General features: G+C 43.1%; 1 protein-coding gene across 1 annotated transcript in view; it reads right to left on the bottom strand.

Moving 5' to 3' along the window:
* Window positions 1-18807, bottom strand: part of LOC119575635 (baculoviral IAP repeat-containing protein 6-like) — a 57181-nt gene that overhangs the window by 1997 nt on the left and 36377 nt on the right. Inside the window, exons 34-71 of the mRNA XM_037923266.1 lie at window positions 18326-18775; window positions 17944-18079; window positions 17466-17706; window positions 17117-17230; window positions 16377-16522; window positions 15917-16046; window positions 15375-15479; window positions 14873-15140; window positions 14432-14640; window positions 13958-14144; window positions 13359-13583; window positions 13134-13243; window positions 12688-12948; window positions 12363-12483; window positions 11741-12014; window positions 11326-11591; window positions 10841-11147; window positions 10505-10669; window positions 10099-10325; window positions 9642-9947; window positions 9277-9474; window positions 8557-8796; window positions 7881-8072; window positions 7453-7662; window positions 7195-7331; window positions 6219-6317; window positions 5376-5610; window positions 5002-5216; window positions 4399-4716; window positions 4060-4270; window positions 3550-3929; window positions 3300-3429; window positions 2892-3109; window positions 2543-2668; window positions 2006-2119; window positions 1287-1475; window positions 729-863; window positions 1-521 (exon numbers count right to left, since the gene is read on the bottom strand). The exon at window positions 1-521 is cut by the window's left edge and continues 1997 nt beyond it. Of these exons, the coding sequence (XP_037779194.1) occupies window positions 1-521; window positions 729-863; window positions 1287-1475; window positions 2006-2119; window positions 2543-2668; window positions 2892-3109; window positions 3300-3429; window positions 3550-3929; window positions 4060-4270; window positions 4399-4716; window positions 5002-5216; window positions 5376-5610; window positions 6219-6317; window positions 7195-7331; window positions 7453-7662; window positions 7881-8072; window positions 8557-8796; window positions 9277-9474; window positions 9642-9947; window positions 10099-10325; window positions 10505-10669; window positions 10841-11147; window positions 11326-11591; window positions 11741-12014; window positions 12363-12483; window positions 12688-12948; window positions 13134-13243; window positions 13359-13583; window positions 13958-14144; window positions 14432-14640; window positions 14873-15140; window positions 15375-15479; window positions 15917-16046; window positions 16377-16522; window positions 17117-17230; window positions 17466-17706; window positions 17944-18079; window positions 18326-18775 (8116 nt within the window). The remainder of the gene's footprint in view (window positions 522-728; window positions 864-1286; window positions 1476-2005; window positions 2120-2542; window positions 2669-2891; window positions 3110-3299; window positions 3430-3549; window positions 3930-4059; window positions 4271-4398; window positions 4717-5001; window positions 5217-5375; window positions 5611-6218; window positions 6318-7194; window positions 7332-7452; window positions 7663-7880; window positions 8073-8556; window positions 8797-9276; window positions 9475-9641; window positions 9948-10098; window positions 10326-10504; window positions 10670-10840; window positions 11148-11325; window positions 11592-11740; window positions 12015-12362; window positions 12484-12687; window positions 12949-13133; window positions 13244-13358; window positions 13584-13957; window positions 14145-14431; window positions 14641-14872; window positions 15141-15374; window positions 15480-15916; window positions 16047-16376; window positions 16523-17116; window positions 17231-17465; window positions 17707-17943; window positions 18080-18325; window positions 18776-18807) is intronic.

Below are 18807 nucleotides of genomic sequence, written 5' to 3'. Positions count from 1 at the left end.
CTCTGGCATGTGGTGTTTTTGGTGGCCTGGACTAGCTCTGGCATTAAGGAAACAGGTTGCTGCTCCCCTAATGACAGCAGCGCAAGGCCACCCTCCGCTACCTCCTGATCCGAGGCCCCATACTGGAGGGACTTCACTGTTGTGCTACTGACTGCCGTGCTGCTGCTACTGCTACTGCTGGAACTGCTGCTGCCAACTTTGCTCACGGGGATGCCCGAACTGTGACCACCATGCTTATTGGTATCGCTCTGTGGTTTGCCCATGAACAAGTTGGCTCTTGAGGTTTTTCTTATTCGTGTGCGGACAGGTCCACCAGCCTGCCCTCCTGCTGCCCCTCTCATCTCTTTCTCCGATTCTCCTTGTGCGCCTTCTCTCTCTTTCTCTGGTGTATTGGCATCTCTCGGCTGCTGTGCCGGGGACCTGCTGCAGGAATTGATGAGACTGGGAGTCAGTGGGACGCCCTCGAGTCCTGGTGGAGGACTCATCTTCCTAAACTCCTCCTTCAGCAGCTGGAAATTTTTCTGAAATGAGATGCACCACAGCATTGCATTGCGGGACCCACTCTAGGAATTCATGGCCATATATGTAGGTACAGTAACCTTGAACTTTGTCTCCATTTGCTTCATAAAAAGCAAGAGAGAAAAACTGAATCTATATATAGCTGAAACAACCTTAATATTAGGGGGATCAATTCATAGAAACCCATCATCAGATACAAAAATGCTTACCTTCAAGCCCACAGTATTGTGTGCTATATTTTTTCCTGCTCTTCGGTTTTCGCTCAGAGTTTCCATGTCGGCAATCCAAGCCTCAATTTGTTCCAGGATTTCTTTGTGCTTGAGCCAGAAGTGACGTTCAATTACCTGCAATGAAATAACCAAAATGACTTTGAAATCCTAATAAAAACTAACATTGAAAAGAAACTGACTTTAGATTACCTATCCCACAGAATTGTAGTACCATCTAGGTCATTTCATTAGGTAGTCCATTTTCCTTTTAACAGGAGGAACATGAGGGAGGGGGGAGGGAGAAGGGAGGAGGGAGGAGGGAGGAAGAGGATAAGGGGAGGGGGAGAGGGAGGACAAAGGAGGAGGAAGATGGTGGAGGAAGAGGAGGAGGAGGAGGAGGAGGAGGAGGAAGAGGAGGAGGAGGAGGAGAAAAAGAAGAAGAGGGAGAAGGTGAAGGAGAAATAGTATTAGTAGTATTAATAATAGTAGTAAGAAGGAAAAAGGGAGAAGGTGAAGGAAAAGTTGTATTAACAACAGTTCCAAAGAAGAATGTGTTACCTCCTTGAAGCAGGGTGATGGGTTGCGCAGCTGGTTTAGCATGGCCCATCTGACTGTTGCCGCACGGATGTTTGCATCATATTCCCTTGAATTTTGCATTGCAGCCGGTGTGCCTCTTGACCTCTCATATCCTGGCTCATTGAAGTACGGCTCACTCACGAAGATGAGCGACTGGATGGAGACCAACACCTGGGCAATGAAAAGGGCAATATTAGTGCCATGAGGTGTACTGTAATTCTGTGCGACAGCAACTCCCTTGCCACGCGTCCATTAAAACCACCATTCACACTTATGCAAAATGTAAGATGGTTAATAACATATAAATAAATACTATCTTTATAAGGCAAAGACATCTTGAGGGGTTAATGAGGATGATTATGAAAATACGGGTGAAGTCTTCTCCTTAATTATTTCTAATAATTGGCTTAGTGTAATATGAGAAAGATAAACTCTATACAATGATGAAAACATTGGTATGAATAGAGCTACTGTCATCAATATTACAGGCTGACCAGATCAACACCAATGCATATCTCACATATTCTCCTGAAGCACAGAAGTTGATCATAACAAAACAAAACAAAAATTACCAAACACTTCTAAAACTAATGTCCACTAAGAAAAACAAAAACAAAAAAAACTGTACAACACTCCTACAATAAGCCAACAGAATCTCCTGCACCGACATTCATGAATGTGGATCCCTGTGCCGTCCTCACCTGCAAGAGCGATGAGGTCTGGGGGTTCCACTTCTCCTCTGGGCGGCCATGCCAGGTATTGAGGATGCTCAGGCACACCTTCCCATCCTGATACAGGTTGGGGTTAAATCGCACCTGTTGGCAAAGAGAAAGGTTGATCACTGTATGTATGGAGAGCCATTTGATAAGATGTTACTAGGGGTATTTGTTTGATGAAGAGAATACTTTGATTAAAAATATTTATAATTAAAAACTAAGGTATAAAAAAAAATATAAGCTGAGGAACCCAGTGCAATGGAGAAACTTCTAGCAATGGCAGGCCTAGGACAATGAGATTCCAAAAACAATTCATCATAACAAGATTTTTATTTACCACATCATTTTTTAAATAATTGAATCTTCGCAAACAGATGAGTAAATTACAAACTTGACAGGTAATGCCAAACTCAGGAAATCTTCATATGCCTTAGAAAAAATCATAAAAAAAAGTTCACCCCATGAATATCACTTGTGAAAAATATGTAAAATCTCTTAATCACACAAGGCGAACTGACTTACACGTCCTTCTCCTGTCGTCTGGAGATTGATGTGCAGTGGTGACGTTGGGTAATCAACTGGGAAGTAAACGTCAAACTCGAAACAGCCATTGGCATAGGGAGTGTCCTCTGGCCCAGTAATGAGTACCTGCAGGTTATAGTGAGATACATATGATCGTATGATCAGAAAATTAAATGTAATCAATCAAAAGATAATAAAGTAGCCTTATACAACTTTCCAGATAACCCGAGTTCATTATAAATTTTCAACAAATGTGTTATGTTGATTTTTATTACCAAGCAGCTGTGTGTATTAGAACTCAGTAAAGAACATCAAATTTTTTAACCAAAACTCTCCTGGATGGGCATACCTTCATAATATCTAATCTGTCCAGGTCTGTCCTGACAAAGACTGATGATGAATATGACAAGGGCAGCGATGTTGATAGCGTGACAGCTTCCTGTGCAAGTCTTTTCATTCTGCGAGAAGTACACAGGTCGCCTGCACCTCTCACTGACCCTTCGTAGTGGTGGGGCACAACAAATCTTATTCCTCTCTCGGAGTCTTCAACCAACATCTCATAGGTGTCTGTAAATGTTTTGCAATTGCAGGAGTGCATTTTCAGATTCGTTAGATATTAATGATAAAAAAAAATGCTAAACTCATTTTGATCTACATGATCTCTGCAACAAATGAGCCACTTGTTTCATTGAATTGTGAAAATGCACTAAGAAGAGCATCAAAGCTGCTGTTTTTATCTCTTTTTGAAGACACTTACCAAACTGCAAGGGCTTGAGGCCGGCTAAATAGACTTCCATTAGTGACTGTGACGATACTGGCTGTGCTGCTGCCCCACCGTCTGGCTGATCTTCTCTGTCTAACTCTTGCTGTAGCCGATCAGTGCAAACCTGCAGGAAAAAGTGGGTTGCTCAATCTACAAAAAAAAAAAACACAAAAGCAGATGTAACGGCAGATGGCTAAAGTGACACGGCCTAGACTTAAACGCCAAAGTACAAACTAAAGTTCACCTTGACCACCATGGCAGTGTTCTGAATGTCTGGCACGATGAGCGACAAGCCTTCTTCCTGCTCAGCGTCATCTGTTAGACTGCTGGAGTTGTTGTTGTTCCCACCGTTGTTGTTGCCATTGCCCCCATTTCCATTGCTGTTGCCACCAGCCTTGGAGGACTTCCATCGCAGCTTGTCCATGTAGGTGTTGACAGTGGTCTTCATCTTCTCCAACAACGCTGGCACACATGGTAGAGTGGTGGTGTCTCCGCCTCCTCCGTTAGTTGGAGCTGAATTCTGAGGTGTCAGCAGCAGGGGCGCCAGGCCAGGGGTGACAGAGAGGCCTCTCACAAGAGCCAGTAAAGCTCGATAGAGAGGGACGTGCCTGGACATGTCCAGAACTTTGGGGGGAGCAGAGAAAACAAAAATTAACCATTTGTAAGACAAACAACAATTATGCATTACAGATACAGCCATTCTCTACTTGAAGGTAAAAGATGTTATCTTCACTCTACCTCCAGATGAACTTACCTGAGTCATTGCTGAGGTTGGAGGCTATGGTGGTGATCAGGCCTGAATTCTGGAAGAGGTGCAGGAGGGCAGGTGGCAAGGGTGGAGGGGCATGAGACGGGGGCGACAGAGGGGGTAGGAGAGGGGTGTTGTCATTCTGACTTTCAGCTGCACTGCCACCTGCTGTGCCCACCATTGGATTGTTGCTGCAGCTCCGGAGGCAAGATGTCACCTGATCGGGAAAATAAATTTGTATTTAGAAGCTGATCCACAAGACCTGTCACATCTCTCTGATGCCTTTATATTTCCAATATGAAAAAAAGTAATTTCCAATATGAAAAGAAATTAAAATGAACAAACACTTATTTGTTTCTTCTGGGTCCTAAAAGATATTCCCAACCATGATATTCCCTCCTCAAACACAATCCGAAAATATGAACCTGGATTGATGTACTGCGCTAGCAATCGCACAAGCCAAACAACATGTTCCTCCTCCACTTTCTGCCTCACAAGAGCCTGTTCCACATCCCAGCTCTGTGTGGTGCTGCCTGTGCCAAAGCCTGTGCCCTTGGCCCAGTAATGGCATCGGTCTCCCTCTCCACGGTGCATGCCGATGGTCTCGCGAGAGTCAACGCACGTGGCTCTTGTTGTTGCCACCACCAAACCAATTGGAACATTCTGCAAAAGATAGAAGTGTCAAAACTTTTGTCAAGTAAAAAAAAAAGAGAAATAAAGAATACAAGAAAAGGAAAAAGAAAGCCTATTGCTCTTATTTTATGCTTAGTGTAACTGTATAGGCTGCACATCAAATGTTATACAAACAGGAATTACAAAATCTACACCCATCTCTTTACCAGGTAAATATCTATAATATGACACATCTTGGAGACTACTAGTAACAAATTATATATCTTATAACATCTATAATACCTACAACCTCCACCAAACATCATCCCACAGTACCTGGTGGTAGAGGGAAGAGACAACTTCGGGAGTGTCCTGGTGAGACAGCGCAGCAAGGCAGGCCAGAATAAGATGCAGAGCTCCTGACTCCAGGCACATACGTCTCAGCAGGAGCCCATCGTCTGTTGTGAGAGGTGTGGCCTCGAGCAATGACTCCAGCACCTGGAAGGGCATGGTTGCCAGGGAACCACCCACTCCTGAACCTACGATGTCTCCTGGGAGGGTAGGGTAGAAGTAGCCATGATAAATACTTCAAGATTTTTCATGTTTCTCCTGGTATTGCTTTCACTGAACAAAACAATATAAGTGTATAGACACCATAAAAATCAAATACCTCAAACATATAACTGTAAAACCCAAACATGATCACCCACCTCCATCCCCGTCATCTGTGACCCCCAAGGCAAGTCTGAGCAGACAGCAAGCCTTGTGGGTGTCCTTGAGGAGTGTCTCTGCATAGCCAGGGAGCCGCAGGAAAAGGGTGAAGGCCCCGAGTGCATGGGGTGGGATGGAGGGCAGTGTCAACAAGCTGACTGTGCCCCCTCCCATGGGTCCTGGAGAGCCCCCACTCCCTCCTCCCATCACCAGGTAATCAAACACATTTGCAGACTGTGGAAGCATTGCAGAAATACAATATATTGAAATTAATGCCTGTGAATGTCATGCTTAGTGGCTTGGTGTTTTTCCATATATTCAGAGGATAAGTATACATCTGGCAAAACTAAGCCTTTTCAGTACTTGTTGGCTATCTTTACGGTACACTCGCTCGAATGTGATGGGACCCTGCAGCAACTCTCGAGAATTGTATTTACTCAAATACTCTCATCTTTCAAATGGAAATATCCAGAAGAGCGGCATAGGAACAATATGTTAATCATTCCTTCGTCCTAATTTGATCCTACTTGAGCAACTTGCAAAGATCTTCTCAACATTTTCTCACAATGAATGATAATAACAAACCCTCTTCCTCTAAAATTAGTATCATAACCCCACTAATGCCAGTTAACAATCACAGTATCATAGACACAAAACCTTCCCTCTTCCATCCCCTAAGAGCATTACCAGAACCCTATTTGGACGAGGTGACGTCCTACGGAAAGTGACGCATCAGGGGGGAAAGGGGAATAAAGAAATTCATAGACAACTCATCAGCACAACAAAACAAAAAGTACTGAAAGAATTAGCCGTGCGAGGGCGAATAGAAGCTACTAGTTCACCTCATAGTCATTCATCTCCACACTGACCCAGTCGTTCTCCACAACAATCTCGCCCTTGTCGCCGTTGCCACTTCGCACTGATGCAGTGTTGTTGGGCTGCTGCAAATAGTGCAGGGGAAGAAAATGATAGTTTGGGGTTAGAACTTTGAAACTCTGCTGTGTGAATTTCAAATAAATGAAATAACCCTATGAACAGGGGAGGAGGGAAAAGAGGGGAGAGCAGGAGAATTGACAAGGAAGGGGAGGTGGGAGGCTTGAAGTGAGAGGTGGGGAAAGGGGGGAGAGAAGAGGAGAATAGGAGAGAGAGAGAAGCAAGGAGGAGGAGGAGGAGGAGGAGGAGGAGGAGGAGGAGGAGAAGAGGAAAGGAGGAGGAGGGGAAAGGGGAAGGAAGGGGAGAGAGGAGGGAGGGGAGGGGAGAGGAGAGTGAAGGGAGGAACGGGAGGAGGAAGGAGAGGAAGGGAGAGGAATGAGGAGGAGGGAGGGGAGAGGAGAGGGAAGGGGAGGAAGAGGAGGAGAGGAGGAAGGAATGGAAGAGACAAAGAAAATGAATAGAGGAAAGGGAGAGTAGGAGGAGGAAGAAAGGGAGTAATATTCCAGCTAATCAGTTTTTAAATTATCCTCCAAATATTAGGTAACATTGCCTTATTCATCAAACTCTTATAAACACAAGACTCTAATCTCTAAAAAAAAAAAATCATTACCATAATAGACAGTGTCATAGCTTCTTCAAAACTATAAAGCTCTATATATCACACATTTAACTTAAATAATAATTTTCCACACATTTCACAATATATATTTGATAAACCATAAAAATAAAAATAACATGAAAAAGAGTCATCCTTATTTTCCTCTTCACTCTTCTCCCAATTCTTCCATTTCTAAAAGGAGAAACTGAAGCCCAGTAACAACAATAAGAACTTGCAATACCATCAATATCAAACCAAGTGCAAAACAGACAAACAGACTGACTGACCTGCTGTCCTGTGTCTGGGTAGAGAAGCGACATGTGCTGGGCCAGGAGCGAGAGGCCGCCCTGACTCGTGAACACATGCAGGGTAGATGGCAGCGGTTCCGTACAGAGCAGAAGGGCCTCTCGTCCACTTTCACCTTCTGGCGGAAAGACTTGAATTGTAGGCTTTCATTTGATTCTACTTACAATCCTCATCACTAGCAAAAAGAGCAGCACTGTCATTTTTAAAAGGCTGAGGGCAAAATTCAGATAACATCCTACCTCTGGCATGGTCCCTTCTGTTGGTTAAAGTGAGGGTGATGTGTGAGGAAGGCGGGTGGCCCTCGTGACGCAGAGCAGCCATCACCTGGGCCACTGTGAGTGTGGAAGGCAGGCCTGAGGAACTGCCCAGGCTCTCGTGCACTAAGACGTAAGATGAGGCACTCGATGTTGCTGTCACTGGCTTGCTGGACTGGCTGTCCTGCTCGGTGGCTAGAACATAAAATATAGTGAAGATCAAAGATTCCTGCAGATCACACACAGTAAAATCCTTGCTTTTCACCAAGATCTTGATTTTCTCATGTATGTAATACCCAAGAAATTCTATACATCTAGCACTCTAACACAACATCCATATAAAGATTGTATCTCTTCCACAGACTCAAAATGCAAAACACAAATCACCCACAAGTGCATATACAAAGACTGACCTCTCTTGGACATCCTGCTGTGAATACTCGAATTGACTTTGTTTTTCTCCCTCTTGTCCTTGGCTGTGACTCCTGCTGCAACCGAAAGCTTGTCGACCAGCTCCAGGTGACCCACTTCGTTCGCATCCCTTCTGTCTCCGCTGCTGCCCAACTCCAGGTCGCCCGAGTTGCTCAGCACGCCTCTTGACCAGTCTGGAGGAGGATTTCAGTATGAGCACAAAGTCTGCTATCATAACAGGGAACTGAGAATGGAGAATAGCTAACGCTGATAAAAATGAGACATCTTCTGTGTCGAATATCCTGGTATATTTGTTTGTAAGTGAATCTGTTATGCATAAAACATATGGTTAGCCTATTATGATTTCTGAAAGATATGAGCTCCGTTAGATAATGCAAGCAGTGTTCTCATATCTGTATTTTATTCTCTTTTCTTTACAATTTGTTCATGTAGAGTGAAGTTATAATAAAAGGCATTAAGCAAGATACAAAACAAAAAAATATACATTACCATGAATGCAATGGTAATAGGTACTGAATAATCCTAGCCTTTCAAAATGTCAAGATTGCATTACATAATCTAAATTGGAAAGGGGACTTCCAGTTTCCCTACAAATACTTGAGAAAAAGAGAGACAAAAAAAAAAAAGAAAGAGAAAAACAAAAGCAACTTCACAAACCTGTGACCATCTTGACAATATCCGACATGGTGGTGGTGGTGGGGAGGTTGAGGAGCCTAGTCTTGTGTCCCGCTCCAAATTTGGGGTGTTGTGTGAGGAGGGGGAGGCTGCACCCCGTGGGCGAAGAAAGGCCTCCCTGGGGGCTGTTGATGTGCACCACCACGCGCTCCGTTTCCAAGAGGAGCTGAAGGACTAGGCGTCGCGTGAACCCAGAAAGGGAGTGCAAGTAGCTCACTCCACCTAAGGAGAGAAAGTGTGTGAGATGCACTAAATCAAGATTCATTTTATCAGCAATGGGGATATCTGCCAACACTGAAGGTCACTTTAGTAATTTTAGCCTATCAAAATATTGAAAATAAAGAGCACATTTTATCATCTGAAAAAAGTACTTCAATTAAGCTCTAACAAGACATATAATCTCTGGCACTACTAACAAACTGATTTACCTTTTTCAGAATTTTCCTCATCATTACTTGTGTTATCTCATTATTATTCTTGTTCCTCATATTTATTTTCTGAAGGGTGAATATTCTATAAAACTATTTTATTTAATTGAGCTTCTCATATAAACTTCCGTTCATTTCCAGTCTGTAAATCCTCCCTAGGTAATTCAATTAGCACATCCTAAAAACTAATTCCATTTTCTTATGTTGATAAAGAATAAAATGAAAAGAAAAGACTGCTAAATACTGAGGGAATTCAGCACCTTCCACCTCTTACCTGGAGGGGGGATGTTCTGCCGCTGGATAAGATGGCACAGCGTTGATGCCAAAAGGTTTTGGTTGTGAGGGTGGTTGTGGCAACACTGCCTCATTAGATGGATGGTCGCATCTTCCACGCTGCTGTAGTCGCTGTCGCTTCCACCAGAGGGACCAGAACCTCGCATCAATGGCTCACTGCCTCGTACCAGTGGGTCACCTGTGGAGGCACAATTGACCTAATGTTCCATCTACTTTGTCTAAATTATTAGATTTTCCTCTTACATTCAAGAAATTAAGTTAATCCCAGTAATAAAAATGTATAGAGAGATTTAGCATACACTTTCTGTCAGATCCTAGAATGAATGACACCACCTCACAACCTACCAAGAACAGTCAACAGTGGTAACCAGAACACAGATCCCTCAGCAGATCCTAGCCAGTCCTTCATTGGAGGTTCAGCACACAATGCAGCCAGGGTGTGCAGCGTGTGCGCCACCAAGGACGTGCTCAGCGTTGGGACAATAGCAGCCCTGATTTGTGGGGGGGCCTGAGGGGTGGCAGAGGAAAGGGTGTCTTCCGCATTGCGCGATTTCTCTGCGACACTTGCTTTCTCCAGGTCAGTTGCACTTTCCCCAGCACTTGAGGATGTGCAGCTCTCTACCTGGTGCAACACTTCTGTCTTGCACCATTCTGAAACAAGAGGTAATTAGTATTGCTATACCATGCAATAATGTATCTGGATCTATTTTGCAGTGTTGCTATGAATAATTAAGACCAAGATATCTGAAAAGAGACAAAATCCATGAACTGAAAATTTAAAAAAATCCCCAACTGCACTCACCCAAAATACCATGAACAAGCAACAATGGGAATCCCGAGTCCAACATCAGGTGTATTGCCTGCGGAGACTGTGCAACTGTGGCCAGGGTCTGCAGGTGTGCTGGTGTGAGGGAGATGACACTGGGGTCCTGCAGGATGAGACGACCCTCTACTGCTCCTGAGGAGCCCTCCACTCCTTCCTTCATGTCGTCTGTTCTGGCTGCCCGAATCTCTGCTTCTCGGTCTTTTCTGCATTTTTTAGCAAAAGTGTCTTTTAGTGTCCTGCTAATCAGTAGGCTGATTATAAGAAAACTATTATGAATCCCACTGCTTGATGAGTACTTGTAAATGTTAGAATAATCATGAGAATAGAAAATGGAAGAAACACTAAAGAAAAGGAAAATGAAAACAAGAAAGAAAACACCTACCTGTCATCAGTTATTGACTGGTTATTGTCAATCACAGTCAGCACTGCCATGTTGAGCAGTAGCTGGGTGAAGAGCTGTGGCCGCACATGGCACATGGAGCACATGATGTGATCCAGCCCGATCTTCACTTCACCTTCAACTCTCTCTGACCACTCATACACACGCCTAAAATATAAAGATAATATCAAAATCTGATTCCATGGAAGACATGGAATCACACTCCTGATAACCCAATAACAGTACATAAATAAAATCTGTAATGAATGCAACTTGCATTTTCCAAAATATTTTTGTGATTAAGCACATGTGCTGGTAACTAAGAAAATCAGACCATACCTGAATAATTCATCTGTTATGAGGCTTGTGGTGTCATGTGGAGTATTCCACAGCACTGCAGCAATGCAATGCAACACCTCAGCACTAACACCGCCATTCACACATAGTTCTTGTGGTGACCGCTGTTGCTGTTGTTGCTGCTGGGAGGTGCCCAGACTGTGGTAGTCATCAGTTGCTGGCGAGGGGGTTGCAGGGTGCAATACTATGTGGTTCAGCCATGATATTAAGACTGTTACACCCTCCATACTGCTGTTTCCCACACAGAGTTCATACAGGAGAGCTATAGCTGCGTCCAAGCTGTTACCACCTGTTAGTACATTCAGGAGTTAAGTAGAGGAAGGACAAGTACAGCAATTCAATAAGCTTCATCAAAATTTCAAGAAAGAGCCTAAAAAGTACGAGAGTAATCAAAGTAGGTGTTACTCAAGTCCCTGTTATCATGTTTATACCAAAAAAGTAGCTAACCCCCTCTACCATGCACTAACCTGCTGGCTGGCGTAAGAGAGGGTGTGTGAGGAGCGTCATGATCAGGGTGTGGAGCAGCTGGGGAGAGAGGGCTGCGAGAGCCAGCGTGGTAGCCTCCAGTGGAGCTGAGCCTAGAGGGGCAAGGTGGAGTGGCCCTGGTGGAGTCAGGAGGAGTGTCACACACGCCTCCATCACTCCCGACACAGATGCTCCTGCCTCCACGCCAACACTCAGGCCTCCCTCCACACGGCACATGCACTGGTGGATCAGGCGGAGCCACCACATGCTGACGAGGTTAAAAGTTGTCAGTAAAGAACAAGTGAAATTTTAGAAATTATATTGGGTGGTCTGTTGAAAATGTAAATCAATCATTAAATTTTCACTGATGTAACCAAGCCTATAGCACTAACAAACAAATCAACTTATCGGGAATACCTCGCACGGTGGGGCGTGTGATCACTGATGGCCGTTTCGTGGACGCCTCTGGATGCTTCCCTGAAGGTTGTGGTTCCAAGAAGTTTGAGCTGAGACAGTCCAAGAGTGGAGGAGTCTCGTGGACGATGGAGGCGCACAACGACAATCGAGGCAACTACAGGCCGAGGGAGGACGAGGCGGACGCGAGAGAGGCCGGCGGTGCTCAATGGGCCACTCACTGGCATCAGGTATCCACCCTCAACACCTACCTCTACTGATACTGCTGATGGACATGCTGAAAAAAATTAGATCCAGGTTAACATTCGTGAAATTATGAAAAACATGGGTATGATACTTCTGCATAAGTATATATAATACACTGGAAATACAATTAAAAAATCCTAATATCATCATCAATCACAAGGTAATGCAAACTGAACAATCAGAGAAATAATCAGGCCATTGGCATGGCACTGGACTGAAATTCTATTCCTCTTCTTCAAAACAAAAATTGTACCACAATTCTTTTATCCCACCGCAATAACAACTTCCTATCAACATCTCACTGAAGGTATCAATCCTGATAAACTAGTAACTACTGACTACTGGTACAAATTTCTTTACTCAGTGCGAGGAGACTTACAGACAAGGGACACTGTGTGAGGTAGCAGATGGACCTCATGCAGCAGTACGGCACAGGGTAATGTCAGGTTCAAGTCCACCCAGCTCTCGTCAGGATAGAAGTGGTATGACCAGGGTGCACTCTGAAAGGATAGAGAAACAATCACTTTTTTCACAAACCAAAGACTCAAAGGCAGACAACCTTCTTCAAAATTGAAAGAAGTTACATTACATTAGAAGAAAAAGTAAATAAATAAATAAATTCATTAATAAACAACAAAAACAAATGCATCTTTGTAGGAATCAATTCAAATACAATCACGAAAACAAGGACTTGAGACACATACCTTAGTCCTCTGGAACAGCTGATTGGAGTCCACGAGGACATTGGCAGGTCTTGCAGTTGGGTTGCTTGATGTTACCACAGCCAGTGGGGCGAAGTTGTACAGACCCTGGTTCTGCTCAACCGTCTCGTTGCGTTTGTTTGAGGGTGTGTTGTGTGTTGAAGGCGGGAGAGGAGGAGCAAGGTGGTTCATGACCGCTGTCACCAAGCCACCTCTTCCACCTCCCATCATCCCTACACTGCTCACTAGGTTTTCCCACAGCATCTGTCAATGCAAAGAGGGATTCCAAGTTAATTTTTCCTTTTTAAGATTTTCTTAAAATAAAAAACTTACTGTAGGTTGTCAGAGCATTATTAAAAGCATAAAAGACATACTAAAAATTCTCTCTTTCAAACACTAACAAATTCAGCAAATAACAAAATTACTAAAATATAGTAAAAATGCCATACCTTCATGCCCCCAAGCGCAGCAAATTTCTCGAGTATTGCCGGACAGTCAAGCACTCTTGTGAAGAAACAGAGAGCTGGTTCTGACAGTGAGGGGGGACTCCACCACCCACCTGTGAGAAAAGGAATTATATTAATGAAATGAATCTTCTCATGGACTTTTTATGAACCTACTCTTTTTGACACCTATTTCTCATAGTAACATTTCCTCCATCCCCACACACAAACCTGGGGTGATGAATTCCACAACAGGTCTCAGAATGAGGTCTGGCGCTGTGGCCTTGGCATTGAGTGTGAGCAGGAGCTGGTAGAGGGCATCAGTCAAGGTCTCCCCTAAGCACAGCTTCTCTGAGACCTCTCCACTGACTGTGCCCAAGAGCATGGACACACTGCTGCCTTCACAAGCTGCCACCGACTTCAGAAGCAGCTGCATCGTCTCTCCATTTTGTAATACTGCAGAAGAGGTTACCAGGGGTGAGTTTCGTTTGGGGAAGTATTTGCACATGCAGAAAATTCATGCTTTTGGATTCTTTTAACATACCTCAGCTCTGGACTTGAAGTGAGTGTGAGACTAAAGAAGCAAATGTGACCAACTTTTAGAGCACACCTTACACATTCTAATTTAAACTCTTTATTTCCAATAACATTATACTTAAGCACTAAAAGAATATATATACCTATATCACTAACCTTTCTAATAATTAAATTTTTCTACTTTCCTTTTACCTTTACAGTAAGATATCACGCTTTCATTTCAATCACTTCAAATCTTTCACGAGATCACTTAACCCATCCAAAATCAAGAACTAAAAGGAACAACCACTTACCTGTATCTGCCAAGCATGGCACACTGTTTGGGGCGGCATGTGAGCAAGTCTGGGGGGTATGCATGGCCTTGTGTTCATCGGTCTGGCTAGAACTAGCATCTGTGCGTTGCTGCTCTAATTTACTTGAGTCAGTCAGGGAACCCCCAGAGCTTTCCTGGGCTTCGTAGTTTGCCACTCCCACACGAACCTGGAGAAGATACACAGGTCAAATGATTATCTCAAACTGTGGTTAGCTGAAGAAAGGTGTGATAGTAATATGATGTAATTAATATTGAAAAAACAAAGAAAATTATCCATCTATTGGTCATATTTTTTTTCAAATTGGAATATACATAATATATGAAAATAACCATATTTCAATAAACATCTCAAATCAATATCAAATATCTAGACATCATATAATCATATAAACATGAGACACAGCAATGAAGAATATACACTACCAACTTTTAATCAAGAGCCACCAGTACAAACCTGAGCTGGATTGACAAGTGGTGTTTGTGCTAGTTTGCGAGACAGGTTGAGGAGCGAGCACAGGAGGGCCAGGCGAGAAGGTGCTGGCCCCTGGCGTCCATCGGATCCAAGCACAGAGGCGAAGAGGCCCCCTAACATGGTGGCATTCTGGTTGTTTGCTCCATAGGTCATCCCTTCACTTGAGACCAAGTGGCCATGTACCAGAATCACTGTTGGGAGGATTGGATATTTAGAAAAACTGACATTCACAATGTCAAAATGTTCATGTGGTTTCAGTACTTGATGGAAATAACTAAAACAGTCTCTTATTCCTAATCCTAGAACAATAAGACTTTTATAAAATAATAACGACAAACATAAGGAATGTTCAAAATACTATCATAAGGACCAGAAAAACAATTCACTGGCCACTTCCTTCCACCGCCATGCCCAAACACCCACCTGTTGAACTGATGATCGTAAGAGGGACATGCATTCTGTCCAAGCCATCGTAATGCATGGATAGCAGCGTGCCCAGGAGACAGCACTGGGCATCAAGGGGTCCCATGGCGAGCGAGATGGCCCCCTGAGGCTCCAACAGACGAGCTACAAGACTTAGCAGGGCGTGTTTCAGGGTTGTGCCGGGCCCACTGGTCACGCTGATGACGTCACATCTCACACGAAGCCGGACGAGGAGGTCTTCTAGGAGTCCTGTAACGGTGCTCCCAACCTGAAAGAAGGAGCAAAGGGTAATGTTAATACTGTTCTTTAATTTTCTAAATCTTTCAAATGGATGCATATACAAAAATCATGTCTTTTGTAATTATCCTTCACAACTGCCTTCCATAAATAAAGACACACTCTACAGATTAGCCATTAGAAGTTCCTTAAAAACACTATAAGCTATGCTCACTCAATTTTCACAGTGACAAGTTCTATGGTTAAAAGAAGGCAATCAACTCACCACATCACTTCGCATATCTGAACCAGTAGCACACGATCCAGTCAAAAGTTTCTGTAGTGCTGGGACGAAGTTTGTATCTGTCACAATATTCATTGACATTCCAGTCTGAAAAGAAAGTGATATCATTTCAAACATTAATAGAATTTTGATTTTCTCTTTGCAAAACATGAACCACAGATCATCTAATATTACATACATTCTTCAACATATTCCTGCAAATAAACTCCTCTACTTTAGATAAACCTGCATGAACTTTATATGTTTTCTATTTACAAAATGGTCATTCTTCAATGTTTCCTGAACATAAATTCCAAACTTCCTCAACTGAAACTGAACACCCTCTAAAATCAAAGCATGTATCATCTTGACATAAATCCACACACTTTGAAGACACTAAATTTACTCAAACAAATTGTTAAAAAAAAAAAAAAAAAAGAGAGAGAGAGAGAGAGAGAGAGAGAGAGAGAGAGAGAGAGAGAGAGAGAGAGAGAGAGAGAGAGAGAGAGAGAGAGAGAGAGATAATCCCCTAGTCTCATACTTACCAAGTCTACATGGTCATACTGATCAGCGCTGGTAGGGTGTGGCGCTGTGGGTTCCTGGGGTGTATAGTTGCAGCAGAGTGTGAGCGTCTGCAGTACAAGACACCAGCACCGCATGCTGACACTTCCACTTCTGGGTAGGTGCAAAAATTACATGAGTCATGTCATTGTCGACTGAGTGAGTAAACATCTATGCCTATATAACAAAGTAGGGAAGCCATATTCAGTACGAATGAAAATGTATTTTTTTGGGGGGAAAAAAATAATAAATAAAAAATAAATAAATAAATAAAAATTGTCAAATTTGTTCTTTACACTTAAAAATATCTACTGCAAAATTCCTTCAGAAGAAAACAGAAAATATATCAACATACAAACAAAACTCAATACCCCTCAATCATCATCATCATCATCATAATAATAATAAATCTCCCCCATCTGACCCCTTCACCACCATTCTTACCTAACCACTGCAGCCAGGAGTGCTGAGATGGCTCTTGGTGTCAGGTGCACAGTGGGGGCAACAGAGGGCGCATACTTGCCCCCTGCAAGCTCCAAGTTGATGCTGAGCCACAACCCAAGCACTGATTCTACGTGGCTGCCATCGAACTGAAACAGCAATAGATAAGTGACGAGGTTATGTAAATAAGCGGATGGATAGATAAATATATAAATGGGTAGGAATATATAGGAAATATACCAAGATCTGGATCCAGTCTGATAATATATGCAGTATTAAAAATTGGCTAGTGGCCTGTAAGGTCTAAGTCTTTCATGGCTGGAGTTTGTAAGCAAATGCTTGATTTTTTTTTTTTTTTCCACTTTTGGTGCCTATATCTAACTGTACCACCAAACAATAATACTGTTACCAATAGAGGAAGATTAGCTTTCTCTAACATAATGATGGTGTAGGGTCATTCATGATACAGTGCCAGCTATGTTTAATTGGTTAAAATACAATATCACTACTTATTTCTATAGAGTATGAAGAGCCAAAGCTCATAGAAGCTCCACAAAACTGATAATTCCAGCCAAGGCATTTCGTGGGGATACACTTATACTGTAATTACTTTCCTCCTACAACATCAAGGAAACAGGAAATGTCAAAAAAGGTAAAATAAACAAAGAAAAAGAAGAGAGAAAAAGAGGGGGCTACAATTCAAAACACAGATAATAGTTAACAAGAATATCTGAGTATCATACCTGCATAGACAGGTGTAGGAGAATCTTCTGGAACACATCGGTGAGGAGTTCCACGCTGCCTGTCAGGTCACCCGGGCCACAGATTTCAGTGTCACCCCACATGCCGTTGTTCACCTGAAGTTGATCGTAATAACCACTCAGAACGAGGATATATACACACAACAAAATAAATTTTTACTTAAAAGGGTAACCTTAACCAGAATTTATTATGTGAAATATGTATGAAATATGTGCACTATAAACAAGACAAATATTTGTCAATATAATTACTGATATGAAATATATAACAATCAAAATAGAAAATAGAAAACAGAAGACAAGAAAAAAAAAAAAAAAAAAAAAACTGTACCTTTAGTGGCGCAGTGACAGCTAGACTGAGCCTGGATGTGTGGACAGCAGCCATCATATGCAGCCTAAGCTCAGACAAGAGTGAAACTCCTGCCTCCAGCCTGGCATCAACAGCTGTGGAGTGGTCCATCCCAGGGTGTGAGCTGGCCAGAGGTCCCGCCACCAAGTCTCCGATGCGGGAGTCCTTGCCACTGCGGGATGACGATTGAGTGGGCAGTGGAGGTGGGTAGGGTGGGGGAAGACTAGGGGGAAAGAAGATAGAAAAAAGAAAAAAAAAAAAAAAAGAAGAAAAAGAAAGAGAAAAAAAAGAGAGAAAAAAAAAAAAGAAAAAAAAAAAAAAAATACACAATCAGAATAGACAACAAATGTATTTTCCTTACACTGCACTTATGTCTTATTATCTAACTAACACAAAGCTCAACTGTCTTTACTTTAACACAATGTCAATAAACAACAAAGCACCTGATCTGACAACTTACTTTGACACAGCGAGTTCAAATGAGGTAATGCTGTTGTTCGAGGCCCCGCCAACAAACGCCGGCATGTCTGCTAGGTACTCTCCAATCATGTCCTCACTCTCGGAGCTGTCTTCTAAGTCAAGGAAGGAATATTTTCCTGATGTGAGAAAAGAGCATCCAACAGTTAATAAATGGATATCTTAATCTATCTGCCAACTGATCATACACAATATGCATATAACTATATCCATTTCATCATACAAAATATAATGAGAAAAAAAGAAGAAAAAAAAAAAAAGCAATACTATCCTGCTGTTCAAAATGGGGAGAAGACGAATGGCAAATCAAGAGTTTAACACTATTTCTCCTCATAACAATTCAGAAGTTATCAGGCCATTCTTACCAGGTATGTCCTCTTCCTCCAGGGTAGTGTAGTGCGCTGTGGCCATGCCCACCACAGGGGGGCTCAGGGGTGTGGCTGACTGGTCCGCCTGGCAGTTCTGGGTGACCACACATGCACCTCCTAATGGTGATGCATTGCTCTGGGGAGATCCAGTGCCTCCCTCTCCAGCAGCTGACCCATTCACAGTCGGTGCCACTCCATTCCCTGTGGGCCCAGTGGGTCCTGAGGATCCTGACTGGCCTGCTGCAGCTCCTGAGGGCCCAGCTACAACAGCAGCAGCTGAGGTAGTTCCTGATGTCGAAGGGACTGCTGCTGCAGCTGCAGCTGCCGCTGCCGCCGCCGCTGCCGCTGCTGCTGCTGCCCGTGCGCCATCCATCGCTATGTCAAAGTTTTCAACTTCTTCCCTGTGTTGCTCTGTGTTCATGACTACGCTGCCATATAAGCGCTCACCTGTGTGGTAAAAGTCCACAAAATATATAAGT

The sequence above is a fragment of the Penaeus monodon genome, chromosome 7, assembly GCF_015228065.2.
Source record: "Penaeus monodon isolate SGIC_2016 chromosome 7, NSTDA_Pmon_1, whole genome shotgun sequence".
In the NCBI taxonomy this organism is placed as follows: Eukaryota; Metazoa; Arthropoda; class Malacostraca; order Decapoda; family Penaeidae; genus Penaeus; species Penaeus monodon.
The sequence above is the reverse complement of the archived record's forward strand: the minus strand, read 5'-3'. Positions and strand labels throughout refer to the sequence as shown.